Source organism: Polyodon spathula, chromosome 6 (genome assembly GCF_017654505.1).
Source record: "Polyodon spathula isolate WHYD16114869_AA chromosome 6, ASM1765450v1, whole genome shotgun sequence".
Taxonomy (NCBI): Eukaryota; Metazoa; Chordata; class Actinopteri; order Acipenseriformes; family Polyodontidae; genus Polyodon; species Polyodon spathula.
The window spans coordinates 25621719-25636885 of NC_054539.1; the positions used below are offsets into that span (position 1 = coordinate 25621719).

Below are 15167 nucleotides of genomic sequence, written 5' to 3' on the forward strand. Positions count from 1 at the left end.
TCACAATAAAGAATCAAGAAGTGCAGTTAACATATTTAATGAAGAAAAATACAATTCAGAGCTGCTGCAGAATGTCCAGTGTTTTGTCATTTCAAATCTTTTCACAAAACAAACATTAAACTTAAAAGCTACTGTGTCCAGTGCAAACCCACATCATGAAAACATTTGCAGGTGAAAAATGCTAAAATAAAAGGTTGCTACATTTAAAAAATTAGACACTTCAAATTTATGGCCCACTAAAATAAATGGCTTTACATAATATCTGCAGGTAAGAAATTTCCCCTCAGGCATTACTGGCACATAGTTATTAAATACCGGAAATTAATGGTGACAACTTCACTTTCAGCTAAAAGATGGGGTGGGACAACCGTTCAAATGGGCACTGACTCAGCACAATCTGGTAGGTTAATTGAATTCATTATAAGTTTTAATATTGAGGTTTCTTTGTACTGGTTAATGCGATTGGTTAGGTATGTGTAAATCAATGCGATTGGTTAGATATGTGTAAATCAAATGGCAACTACAGGTCAATGAACAATTATAGTTCTTTATTTTAATAAATTTTAAATGTATACTGATAATTCACACTGTACTTACATTTATCAATTTAACACTTTAATAAATGTTCTGGTGTAGAGTCAATGTAAATGTTCTGGTGTGGAGTCAGAGAAGTACAGCCTCTGTACAAAATGCATTCATTCATCATTTTGTGTGGTTTAAAACCTGCACAGTCTTTTTACCATAGTGGTAATAACTGTATGCTGATGCTGCTGTTGTCATTGCTGTAATGTACCTATGAAACACAAAAAATAAAAGTCAAAACCTGTTCCAATTTCTACATCCAACACAATCTTAGATTCATTCCTCAGTCAGCACTACTTATACAACGAGAGGCTGAAACCATGGCAAGTTAAAGACAACTAATGACTAAGCCTACACTTTATATTGTAATACTCTGTATTTAGACTTTTGAAAACAATTACAAGCATACACTGAACAAAATAGAGCAAAGTAATGCGTCAGAGCATTATCTATAACTATATTAGTTAAATAATTGAGCTAAATCACAAACTGAAGTCGTTTCTTTGTTTTCTATTTCTTTCTCTGTTACAGAACTTGATGCTTGCTTTTTTACTTTTATCTTGGATATATTAATGAATGCTTGATAGAAAAGTTTGTAAAACTAACATGTTCAGAACTCACCATAACGTTTGAAGAAACATGCTGTCAGCATACTGGAAGACAGGTGCTGCTAAAGATGCAGCAACCAGTACCAACTGAACAGCTGTATTTACCTAAATAAAGCAAAAGGTAAGGAACTGATTTAGACACTGAGCAACACATTAAAGAATGGAGATTCCAAAACCACAAAACAGTATGCATTAGGCTTTACTTGTTGTCTTCCATATCTTTGTTGTTTGCAGATCTTTATATTGTATTTGTGACAAGGTATTATTTAAAAAATAATTCATTATTTTCAATGAATATTAAGTATTAAAGGGTTTTCAAAAATAGGATTCTCCCTTTCAAATACCTAGAAGGCAGATTGACTAATACTACATGATTACACTTACACGTTTATTAGGGATTTTTCTGTTAGAGGAAGACTGTTTTATTTCTATATATATATATATACACCCTTGTGCGTAATTTTGAACTCTTCTAAACAAATCAAGTGCATCGACCTCACATTAATGAATAAACTTATTGTTTCGCATGTCCGCACTCATGAACAAAAACTCAAGATTACGTCAGAATTTCTTCACCTTTTTATATATTCATTGATTATGAGGTTAAAAGTAAAAAACGAACATGTTCTCTGCGTTTAACATATTGCACATTCCCAGTGAGATTTACACAATACAATTATTCAAAACAATTATGTAATACACAACAACTGCATTATTGATAAGTTACAAAAAAGTATTTTTAACTGATTCATTTATTTGTGAAATGTATCATTAGCAGGAAGCCTTTTGCATCTATACTTTAAATACTGTAATCCCTATTGGCATGAAAGAGGACTTTGACTCAACATTGTTCCTCTATTAGATTGAGAATGATATGATATCATTCTAAAATAGTTATTCAAATATACAGTAGCTCTCAAAAGTATTCACCTCCCTTGGACTTTTCCACATTTTATTGTGTTACAACATTGAATCAAAAGGGATTTAATTAGGAGTTTTTGCCACTTAACACAAAAAGTCCTTAATGTCAAAGTGAAAAATAAAATCTACAAATTGTTCTAAATTAATTACAAATACAAAACAGAATAACTGATTGCATAAGTATTCACCCCCTTTGCTATGACACATCTAAATAAGCTCTGGTGCAACCAATTGTCTTCAATTAGTTTAATGGAGTCCACCTGTGTGCAATTAAGGTGTTTCACATGATTTAAGGTTAAATGCACCTGTCTCTGGGAAGTCCCACAGTTGGTTAGTACATTTTCTAACAAAAACTACATCATGAAGATGAAGGAACATTCAAAGCAAATCTGGAATAAGGTTCTTCAAAGCACCAAGCAGGGGTAGGATATAAGAACATTTCCAAGGCATTGAATATCCCCCGGAGCACAGTAAAGTCCATTATTAAGAAATGGAGAGAAAATGGCACAACTATGAATCTGTCTAGAACTTGCCATCCTCAAAAACGAAGTATCCGGGTGAGAAGGGCACTAGTCAGGGAGACACTGTGCATACAGCAACAATAGCCCGTGTGCTTCACAAAACTGGCCTTTATGGGAGAGTGGCAAAAAGAAAGCCATTGTTGAAAGAAAATCACATCAAATCTCGGCTAGAGTTTGCCAGAAGGAATGTGGAAGACACGGAGACCAAGTGGAAGAAAATTCTATGGTCTGATAAGACCAAAATAGAGCTTTTTGGCCTCAATGCTAAGCGCTATGTTTGGCCTAACACCACACATCATCCTGAGAACATCATCCCTACCGTGAAGCATGGTGGTGGCAGCATCATGCTATGGGGATGCTTCTCTGCGTCAGGGCCTGGAAAGCTCGTGAAGACAGATGGCAAAATGGATGCAGCAAAGTACAGAGAAATCCTGGAGGAAAACCTGATGAAGTCTGCAAGAGACTTGGGACTTGGGAGATGATTCATCTTCCAGTAGGACAATGACCCCAAACATACAGCCAAAGCCAGACTGGAGCAGCTTAAAAACAAAAAGGTCAATGTCCTGGAGTGGCCCAGTCAAAGCCCGGACCTCAATCCAATTGAGAATATGTGGAAAGAGTTGAAACCAAAGGTCCCCATCCAACTTGCCAGAGCTTGAGAAATTTTACAAAGAAATGGGCAAAAATTGCAGTGTCCAGATGTGCAAAGCTAGTAGAGACTTATCCAAATAGACTCATGGCTGTAATTGCTGCCAAAGGTGCCTCTACCAAATATTGACTCAAGGGGGTGAATCCTTATGCAAGCAATTATTTTCTGTTTTGTATTTGTAATTAATTTAGAACAATTTGTAGATTTTATTTTTCACTTTGACATTAAGGACTCTTTTGTGTTGATCCGTGGCAAAAACTCCTAATTAAATCAATTTATCCATTTTGATTCCATGTTGTAACAAAATAAAATGTGGAAAGGTCCAAGGGAGGTGAATACTTTTGAGAACCACTGTATTAATTAAAATGTTTAGTAATTGTTTAGTAAGTGTAGTCTTGTTCCTTAGATCCTAAAAGATGTGTTTTGTAAATGTGTAAAGTTGTTTTTTATTTTGTTTTTTATAGGGTACACAATTTAATATTTGGGTTTGATGGTTGGTGCAAGTTTAATTTAAAATATACTGGACACAATATTCTAAACTAACATCTGCTTTTATTAATGGATTATATTTGTTAATTATTATTTGGAACTTTATCAATTGCTATGTTCTTTGTATAGCTAAATGTTGGAAAATTACAACTGTACTCCACTGAGGCAAATTGAAGAAAGTTTTAAAACCTGTTTTAGATGGGAAATGTATTAACTAGAGCTATTTTTGTAACTTACCACTAACTTAATGCCACTGTTTTGTATTACAGTATTTAATTTAATAATTGTATTATTTGGGTTTAAATATCACTAGGAAAGTGCAATATGTTAAATGCTGAATATTTTCTTTTGAAAATATTAACCTGGCATGTCCTCCATTAAAGACAGAAATATTCAGTGCATCTTACCATATACTATGTATTTTCTCTTACCTTGCTAATGAAGGTTGGTTTTAACTGAGCAGTAGCGTAGCAGGGGTTAAAGAACTTGCTGAGGGTTCGCTGGAGACAAAAAAAAAAAAAAGATTATAACACAATGCAGATTTTGATATTAAATCTGTTAGTAAAGCTTCAATGAATCTGTAAACCACACACCACAAAGGTATAGGTTATACAAAACTATTACAATCATAACAGCTGGTGTTTAAAATGGGCATTGTGAAAATCTCAGGGAGATTAGATCATATGATTTAGATGAGGGACAGTGGTATTTTATGCTGTGTTCAAAGTGTACTTAAGACATTGACAGCCTTTTTTTACTTATGAGGGAAGGTACAACAAGTCACAGCAGCCTACGATCAGGTAAAGAAATGGCGAGTTAGAGAGCGTGTTAATGCTGGGACTTTGAAAAGTTTTTCCTGATTGAGAAGACATAATTCAGGATGTCTCTTAGGTGAACATAGTACTTCAGTTGAGCTGTACTGTGGTGCATCCTTAAAAAAAACTGACTACTACATAAATCACTACTTAGGTAACTTTAAAAAGTGAATAGAATAGCAGATGTTTAGCTGCATTTACTCACTGGGGGTGGAACAGTTTTGTATCGAACATAAAAGACAGCTGCAATCAAAGCGACATCCCTTGAAATAATCATGGCAGTGAGCGGTACTGGAACAGAATTACAAAGATATTCAGCAGTATTAGTGTCAACACAAAGACCATACCACACTTAGAGCCACCTGAACTACGCAGGCACAGAAAGTAAATCTGACGACTCCCCCCCCCCCCCCACCCCCCCTCAAAAATGAATATGGTTACTGATTAATTCAGGTTTTACTGTAAAATACTGAAAATAAAAGTAATAGGTATGAATTGCAAAGAAACAAGAAAAATTGAGCTCTGACAAAAATAAAAGTAGTAATAGTTAACATGGAGTCAAACAAGGTAACCATTTTCACATTTGTTTAAATAGAATTGAACAAATTGCCCGGTGGTAATGTGGAATACATCACGTGGCAGCTACAAATATACTCTACTATTGTTATTTTGCCCCACAAATACTTCTAAAAAATACCTTCCATATCTATTAGTATATTTGAGTACATGGGTGGGACATGTTAGAGGGAGAAGAAATTGCTCCACCTGACAATTATAATAATTCCATAACTTATCTGCTCTTCCAGTTACGTAACTATTGAATGTGCAGTTTTAAAGAAACACCTATAGTTTAGTACATCTGTACTTTATTCTTATTTTTAAACATGAGTATCTGGTTCACTAGGTTACACTACAGTAGGTTATAGAAATTTATTTGCAAGTCATGTTTTTCAGATATTATTGATAGTGAAATGTTCCCAACCTCAACATTTTATTTCCTGTTATTAACGGACACATTGCTTCCCCCATTGTGCTTTTTAGCCAGTATCATGCTTTGACCCAGAAGACACTGCTGAGGTGAAATGAACATGGAAGTGCAAGTGTAACAGAGAACTCGAATGTAGTACCAGATATATACATATTTTTTTTTAAACATTTGCTACATGTTTCTTTCAAAACTGCACATTTGTAGCCAACGGAAGTGCAAAACTTGTTACCTACAATCCCTTTAACCTCTTAAGAGTCATTATAAATCAAACACTGTTTATTTAAGTACATATAAATCGATGAACCTGTCATACCTGGAATGAGTTGTGCATAAGTCAAGCTGATGTACAGGACACTGATGAGGATCTTATCAGCTAATGGATCAAGAGCACTTCCTAGAGCAGATTTTTGGTTGGCCCAGTTGCGTGCAATGTAGCCATCCAACTGTGGAGTATAACAAGTAATTAAAATCAATTTTACATCAAGATAATAATTATTATTATTATTATTATTATTATTATTATTATTATTATTATTATACAGCAATTACTTTGAGTAAGAGTACAAATACGAACATGCTGTAGGACAGATTTATAACAGAGATGCAGTTTCCCTGAATAGTCAAATGACTGGTTTCATAAACAAGATGGTATTCCGGATTTGTGAAACCATCCAAAAGTGTCTGAATGAGGTTTTCTTGTTATCACTGCAGCTACAGGTATGGTTTCAATGTTATCATATCATACTATAATTAAAAAACGCTATAAAGTACTAACTTATTGATATAAGTTACACAACCATAACATACAGATGCTTGTGAACACATTCAAAAGGGTATGGCAAGATGTTTTTTTTTTTTTTAATATAACAGTGAAATCATATACCTGTAATATAACTTTACTTAGGGAATCCTGTGTACCAAAAAGCCTAAGGATTCTAAACAGGTACAGCAGTCCACTGTAGCAGACAGATAAATACCAAAGTATTTAAGCAATAAGGATTGCAGATGTCTATGCCAATTGTAGGAATTACCTTTAAATCCAGTGCTTGGATAATTCAACTGAGCAAAAAGAATTTACAATAAACGGTGCTACTAGTAGTTACCATGGAGTACTGGCCTATGCTTATTATTATTAATTAGTCATTTGGCAGACACTTTTATACAAAGTGACTTACAGAGACTAAGGGGTGAACCATGAATCAACAACTGCTGCAGTCACTTACAATAGGACCTCGGTTTTACGTCTCATTCAAAGTAAAACACTAATTCTAATCAAAACATTTGTCAAAGAATTGTACTGGTACTATTAGTTTTTCGACACATCTTCCAATGTTTTAGAATTATAAATGCATTACTTCATACTGTATTCTAATTTTCATTATGGTACTCGTATTACATCTGCAATCTAACCCAAGTGTGAACTTCAAACAATCTTACAACCTACCAGATCAGTTATTCCAGCTAAAAAAAAAAGACCTAGGGATAAATTAAACTCTTTTTCCACAATCAGGTATCCCAGGACCGGTGACAAACCAATCCTTGCCATGCACAGGAAATTTGGAATCGTCCATGGGTTTTCGTACTGAAAGCAAAAAAAAAAAAAAAAAAAAAAAAAAAAAAAAAAAAGTGAATATATTAAAATACTGTATAAAACATGTAACACTTTGTGCGCACGTTTCAATCCACATGAAGAAATGTATTGGTTGATTTGATCAACCGATCCTTTACTGAAATAAAACTTATTTGGGAGGCGCAGGGGGGCACGATTCATTCAACACTGCAGATCTCGACATTTGAAAAACCTAGAGCTGAGCCGCAATACAGGGAACAACTTTTGAAAGCAAATGAAGATATTTTGTTTATTTATTTAACATTCAACAGTCCAGGGAATCTCTTTTGGACTGCACCGAGCACTTTCCAGCACAGAAAATAATTACTTAACTGTTATTCACACGACAGCACAGGATGATCTCTGTCCAGGAAAGGTAGTATGGGGGACTCAGGTTTGACACAGAATAATGGGAGGAGTGACAACGGTACAAAAACAAACTCTCTGCTCTTCAAGTGGAGAACTGCAATCAATCCAATACTGGTGCCCTACAGGATAACGTGTAGATAACTTTTTTAAATATATAACGTTTTTGCTTTTTTTTTTTCTTTGCTAATTTCTCTTTAGCACGGGCTTAACCTCTTAATACATTTTTTCAGATGACTGCACTATTTCTTGAAGCCTTTCACACAGCATTAACTGTTTTAACTATTGTTTGCCATTACTTCATTTTTCTGTTTTACAATGTTTGTGCGAGGGCCTTTTCCCAAATAAAGCCAATTCATTCTGTATTACTTCTTCCAAAATGATGTGCGTCATTCCTCTGTGAAGTTTTTTTTTTTTTTTTTAGGGCAACTCGTTGCAAATTTTCCAGCGCAACCCTCGGCGAGTTAGCCAACTGGCTCTCAGATATTATCTGGAGCAAGTCTGTATACAACATGTACCTACCAGTTCTTTAAAAGTTGTACCACCTTCGCCTCTGTCAGGTGTGCTAGAGGCTTCAGTCCCTTTTCCCTGAGCTGCAGCCGGTTTCTCGTCACCAGTACTATACCATCTGAAGCACAGAAGACCCCTTGCACTTTCCGGTCCAGCATTTAAACTTAAAATAGCCTTTAACTTTGTCGAGAACAGGGTCATCTGGCGGCAGCGCTGGCTGTATCCACTCAATTCTTTTCTATCTCTTACTCCCTGAGATCGATACGAAATACGGTCGAGTAATGATGTCGGAGACGATTGCACCGATGAAGCAGGGGCGAAACGGCCCATGAAAACTGTACAAGGTGTTCGTAAAACACGTTGCATATCGAATGTAGAGTGCTTGTCACAGTTCTGAGACGCTGCATTAGATGCAATGGGGAATTTCAATCTTTGGAACCATTTCATTTCCTTTTTTGCGCTTTTTAAAAGTGCTCTGGGTTGTGCCCATGTCGGCGATTCCTTCCTGGCTCTTGTTAGAGTGCACGACTGAGCAGTATAACTTGTCCTAGCAAAGTGACTGACTGCACGTCCTTTGGCACAAACTACAACTTTACTTTTACAAACAGCTGAAAACATGGCAAACACCTAGCATATGTGAACTTTTTAATTGAATCAATAAAATGTATTCACTGTACTCAGACTCCAGAACCCGGGGAAGGTCATTTTGTTTGAATTTAGGTGAAATCCTCTAACAACTTTCTCCTCAAATTCCGAACCAGTCTCTCCCCCCTAGCATGCACTACAGTGCCACATTCTGAGTTGACTCGTTTACGACAATCACACATTACGTTCTTAAAGGCGCAGTGTTTTCAGAAACAAAGCCTTGTTTGGACGAAAGGAAAAATAGAAAGCGCCCCCATCGAAGGTAAATTGAATAGAGTTAGACAGTTGAAGGTGTTAACACTTTCAAACAGCATTCCCTGTGTAGAGTGTATGTAAAATAGTAAACAGAATAAGCAGAGATATTGAAAACACCATATGAAATTGCTTAGTAAAGGTCATCAAATGAATGGACTGAGAATAAAGGTGTTTAGAGTGGGCTTTTAATCTTGATAGTTTATTTCGGTCGATTAATCCGTAGCTACTTACATAAAAAAAAAAAATAATAATAATAATAATAATAATAATAATAATAATAATAATAAAAAAAATAAATTAAAAAATTGGTCAAGTTTGTTCTGGTGTGTGCGGAAAAATTTTTACTGGTGAGACTTTAAATTTTATAAAATTTAGTATTAAACAATAATGTTAAAACAAAATTCATTATCAGAAATATTTTACTAAAGGATGTCCTACAGAAGGTCATAGAGATATATATATATATATATATATATATATATATATATATATATATATATATATATATATATAGGACTTTATATAAAACTCGAAAATAGCTAAAAAAAATAAGCACCGAAAAATCACATGTTCAGAAAGGATTGGGGTATCAAGCAAAATAAAAACTAAGTCAAATCTGGACAGCAAGGCACTCCCCATCCTAAAGAAAACAAACAATAAGAATATTCATAATAAATAATAATAATAATAGTGATAACATCTGAAATGTTTTATCATGCAGTGATAAGTAATTTCAGAGAGCAAGCACAGCTGCAGATCAATTTCATATACTTCACACCACTAGTGGGCAGTAAGCTTACATATTTATAACACAGTTCTACCACGGTGTTCTGTTATGTATGATAGCACTTTGACACAGATTAAAGCCCCTTGCTCAGGAACCACACAATGTAAAACGCAATACAACCTTGATCGGTTTCAATGATAAATCTGTGCAATGTATATATGTCTTGATCTCCAAATACCAAGGATCCAATCCCGGGATAAAGTCACAGTCAGCCCTGAGGTAGTTGTGATGTCTCCACAAACTTACACACCACGTGAAGCAATATTACACACTGCCTGAAATTCACTGAAAGTTAACATAGTTTTTCATCATTTTTCATATCCAGGTCAAGGGTTTTCTACTTCTCTTTTAAGAACAAATCGTTTGCAATCCAAACTAAAATTGATGCCATTATATTTGTGCAAGAAACAGCAGTCACATCTGTCCAGTCAGGTAGCTAGAGGATATAAAATAATATACAATAAATTCTGTTTTTTTTTTTTTTTTTTTTTTTTTTTTCAAACTATGCCTAGGATACATTTAAAATTATAACTGTTATAAGGATAGTGGCACAATATGTAATCCTTGGCTATATCTGATCACTGTGATTACCTGTAACATCTGACTTTTACCCAGTCCTGGCTCCCCAACAACCAACATATGGGAATCTCCTTTTATAGGAATCCTATTTTTATCATCAATATACTTCTGACAGCCCCCAAAACAAAACATCATTCTTGGAGACTGAAGATTACATATCCAAATATTAATATCTGTTGTGAAGTACAACAATCTTAAAAGGGTATCATGATATAATACAAGCCTATAATTGAGTCCCAGGAAAGACATTCCTTGTGAAAACATCTCTGTACTTAAAACAGGTAAACGAGACTCTGATTCTAGAGACTCTGAAAGTGCTTTCTCGGGTAACGCAATAGAACTAACCTTGTAATTCACTGCAGCCCACCAAAAATTCTATACATAATCAATAAGCATCCTTAGTTGGAAAGCTTACTCAAATTCACATACTTTCAAACTGGGGAAGCCTTTTTAATTTTTAGAATGCTTTCCCTGACTTGAACAACCAATTGAGCTAGCAGAGGCTGTGACATACGTGACAGTTAATTTAAGGAGGTTTTCCTTTGCCTGAATCTCTTGAATTGCAAAAAGGTCTTTTAGAGAAAAGTCCATCGAGGCTCCCTGGCTGTTAGATTCTTTAGAATGTGTTACTTTCTGTCCTTTAGCAGTAGGGATTGAGTTTGCTTCCATGTACAACAGCAACATGCATTTGTCATTTTTGTTTCTTGCACTTACTAGGATAAACAAAGAATGAAAAATTAGGTAATAACACATTTCTAAAAACAATATATAGACTGACCCGATACACTGTGATCTTGAAAGATGACTGACCTTCTTCACTGTTGGACACTTTTACTATTCCAGTGATGGTGATCATGTCTCCTGAGATGCTGCTATCTGCCAGATCTTGTGCAAGTTCACACTTAATAGTCAGAGGAATTCTCCCTGCTTCCCTTTGGTCTTCATTAGCTCCTGAACCCTGAAAGAGATGAAATCCACAGCCTGTTAGAAAATGTTCACAAGTTTCCAAAGATTTTGTTAAAATGTATTTTAAAAAATCTCTTTCATAATATCTATACCACAAAGTTTGTTTGGGAAGGGACTTAAAAAAGTCTATAGAGCAGGGCAAGGCTCCAGTGTAAAAAAAAATCGCTGTACCCCAAACTAAATGTAAGCCATGGTAAACAGGTGTTTTAAATTGGTTTTAACTTGTTTTATGTTGCAACAGTAACACACCCATATAATGTAACACGTTTGAGATCAGTCTCATTGAATACATCATTTTTAGCAAATCAGAATTAGTTAATTGATCTGGGGGTTTGTGAACCGTGTTGCATATATATATATATATATATATATATATCTATATATATATATATATATATATATATATATATATATATATATATATATATGCACAAAACTTCAATGTCAAACAGATATGCAAAATCAAGTAAAAATACAACAAAAGTCAATCTGTTTGTAGTTTTGCCTTTCAATATGTTTGTAGTTTTGCCGTAAATGCATTTTTGAAAATGAAGTTTGGACGCACTGAATTGATCAGGGTGCAAGGCAAACACTAATTTTAGTTAGCTGAAAAAGATCACTGGTACCAACAATGAAGCCTCATTCAATAACTGAACATGATTAAATCAGACCAAAGAGTTCTCTCCCATAGGTGCTATTCGCACAGGATATACCTGTAGAAACATAACTCCATTAAACCCAAGCAAAACAAGTTCTTTCCCTCTTTAACAAAACTTGACAGTCAAACCCTGCTGATGAATATACAAAAAATATATATTTTTTATGTTTTTCTCCCTCTGAGCTCACAGTATGATCTCAGCAGTAACATTATACAGGTAATTTCCATAACACTGACAGCATATGCTACAGTGATTCATTCGGGGAAACATAGTTAAATAATGATGTTTTAATGACTCTACAGTGGATACACATTATTTTAATAACTGAATTAAAAGTACTGGGCGGGGGCGGGAGGGGAGCAGCTTTGTACTCTGGGCTTTGATCTAGAGCCCTATTTACATAACGTCATCCAGTTTAGTGTCACATGCTACTATTAACACAACCTTTATATCATACAAAAGTTTTCAAAAGGACAAAACAAGTCAACAAGCTGCTTACTTGATGGACTGCCAGTCCACAGTAACTGTTAATGGCAAGCTTCTGTTTGGCAGAAATGACCGGCCCCGACATTCAGGCTGTAAGCACTGCACAAAAAAAAAGGCAAAAAGTGTGACAAAATGACTTTCTTCTCCTGAGCAAAGTTTGACGAGCTGTCCTGATGAAAGCACATTTGTGCCGAAACCAGTAGATCACTTTGTCTTTTTAGAAAAAATGCATTAAAAGAAACAATGTAATATTAAATACTTAGTGTGTACCATAAACCTGTTATTTGCACAAGCAAGGAATAGGATGTATGTTTATTCCTCTTGGCAGCACCTAATTGAAGATAATGCTACAAACTTTCTGAAGAAAAGTTTTTGTTGGAGAACACCTGAGGCACAATACGGTTAATTCCAGAATAAATTGGGTTACTTCCGATAGGACACTGTGTACTGTTTAGCACAAGTTCTGCTCCGATAAGGATAAAGAGAATAAACTTATAAAAAATGGAGATCTTCAAACACATATCATAAAGCACTGACGTGAGATCTACATGTTTCAGATACACAGAGGAAAAAGCTGCAAATATTTTATTGTACGCAGAACTGTTTGAAACAATTACAGCATCCGGTGAAAAATTATTGAACATCAGCGACCTGGTGAGGAAATTAAAAATTTGCATGAAAGAGAAGCGAGACTGTTTTGGCATGAAGTAACTTTATCTTAATGTTGGCGAGCAAAATGCATTCCACGGGGCTTACGCTTGGACAAACAACCGGCTTTTGGAAAAGACAATTCTGTGTTTCTTCAAAAATGGGAAAACATTTTGAATAACTGTTCATTGGACGTAATACTGCTAACTATTGAGGAAACTAAACATCTACGAAATGGTGTCATGGATGAAATCAAGGCAGTGGAAATGCAATTGCATGAAATGAGTAAGGAACTTGACTATGCTTTGGCTTTGATAAAAGTCTATTGATGATTTTACCAATTAATTAAAAATATATAAAATAAGAAAGTTACAAAGAGACACTAGGATTATAAGGAAGGGACTGTATATGATTGGAAAAGGACAAACACAGTAAAGTATGGATAAAGACATAAGTACGTAAGATCTAGATGAAAAAATAATTTACATCTATTGTCCACCTCAGAAGGAGAATCTACTGATTCAAATCAGCAAGGAGCAACGTCTTTTTTTAGGAATGCCAACAGTTCAGGACAAAGCAAGAATGCCCCCTTTAGGAAGAAGACAAGGTGGAGGAAAAGGAGGAAGGTGATCATGGAGTCAAGACAACCTTTCAAAATTAAATCTCAATCTGGCTCAGACATCCCTTTTGAATAGGGGATTGTCATTTGGTCCTATATTGGGACTTAATGCTATGAGAACTGAAATTGATTGCTTTAAGTTTGTAAGAAAATTACACCTTATGAATATATTTTGGCCCACTGCAATTGTATCTAATGTTTCACATACAACTGAAAAAAAATTATGCAGAGATTATAAGGGAACCATCTGAATGTTGACACCACTCTATTTCTGCCTAATGCTAATCTTAATGCTAGCATCCAAACTTATTCCAAATTAGTTGAGAGAGATATTGATAAGCTGGTAAAAAAAAAAAAAAGTGATGTTATGTTAAAAATAATTGTCTAGACAGTTTTCAGAGGTTAATTATCTTATAATTCAACCAGCAGATAAGGGCGGTGCCATAGTAATTCAAGATTTGACAATTATAGATTAGAGGCAATAAAACAGTTATCAAACCCAGAATATTATACCCATTGATTTGTGATTCGACTACTGGAATTAAGGAATGCATCTATACAAATTTAAAATTGGCATGTGAAAATAATTGGATAACAAGGCAAGAATTAATTTTTTTTTCTCAAAAAATTCCCAATTAAACCAGTATTTTACATATTACCTAAAATACACAAGAATGTGCAGAACCCTCCAGGCAGACCAATTGTCTCTGGTTTGACAACTGAACATTTGTCTAAATTTGTTGATGATTGTTTGAGAAAAAAAAAGTTGAGCATCATTCTTAAAGGATTCGAGGATATCATAAATTGTCTTACAAAACTGAAAGTACAACAAAAAAGTTTGTTAGTAAGTTTTGATATACAAAAATTGTACCCATGAGTTAGGGTTAAAAGCTATGTCATTTTTTTTTTCTGAAAGACTGAACGATTTTACTTTTGAAAATCAATTCTATCAACAAGTAACGGGAACAGCTATGGGATCCCCATTTGCTCCAAACTTTGCCAATCTTTTTATTGGTAAATGGGAGGAGACCATTTATGACACCAGTAAGAATTATTTTGTGAATCATATTGTTGCATGGAAACGATTTATAGACTATATACATACATACAGTACTATATAGTTAAATAACACAAAATCATTAAATATATCAGGTAAAATCAATAAAAAAAAAAAAAAAAAGTTTTACAAATCGGTAATACTGTAATATCGGTAGCTAAAATGTTATTTTTAAAAAAAATATATTCAGTTTCCAATCATTTGATAATGGTAAAATGATAATCCATGTCATATACGTTACCAGCAAACAGCTACAACTCAATCACCAGCAATACACTTTGAATAGTACCTTACCTGTTACGGGTGTTCTTGCTGACATTTTCAGACGTGGCGCTAGCGAGTTCAACACCGTTTCCTCTAGTTTAGGTTCCACATTGTCAGAACAAACAGCTTGGTTGTTCATATTAA

The 15167-nt window shown here is 34.6% G+C and overlaps 1 protein-coding gene across 5 annotated transcripts; it reads right to left on the minus strand.

Annotated features, from left to right (window-relative positions):
- Window positions 1-21: 21 nt before the first annotated feature.
- On the minus strand, window positions 22-15140 carry crls1 (cardiolipin synthase 1). 5 transcript variants are annotated; one of them, XM_041252640.1, is made up of 9 exons: window positions 15054-15135; window positions 12449-12534; window positions 11103-11282; window positions 7018-7155; window positions 5887-6016; window positions 4791-4876; window positions 4202-4270; window positions 1204-1295; window positions 22-793 (listed from the first exon to the last, which is right to left on the minus strand). In XM_041252640.1, exons 2-9 carry the CDS (start codon window positions 12518-12520, stop codon window positions 703-705), a joined length of 858 nt encoding a protein of 285 aa, XP_041108574.1. In that variant the 5' UTR covers window positions 12521-12534; window positions 15054-15135; the 3' UTR covers window positions 22-702. The 5 variants fall into 5 exon arrangements, with proteins under 5 accessions (XP_041108574.1, XP_041108576.1, XP_041108575.1 ...); XM_041252642.1 differs by lacking the exon at window positions 12449-12534 and having other exon boundaries at window positions 11135-11282; window positions 15054-15140; XM_041252641.1 differs by lacking the exon at window positions 12449-12534 and having other exon boundaries at window positions 15054-15140.
- Window positions 15141-15167: the final 27 nt, after the last annotated feature.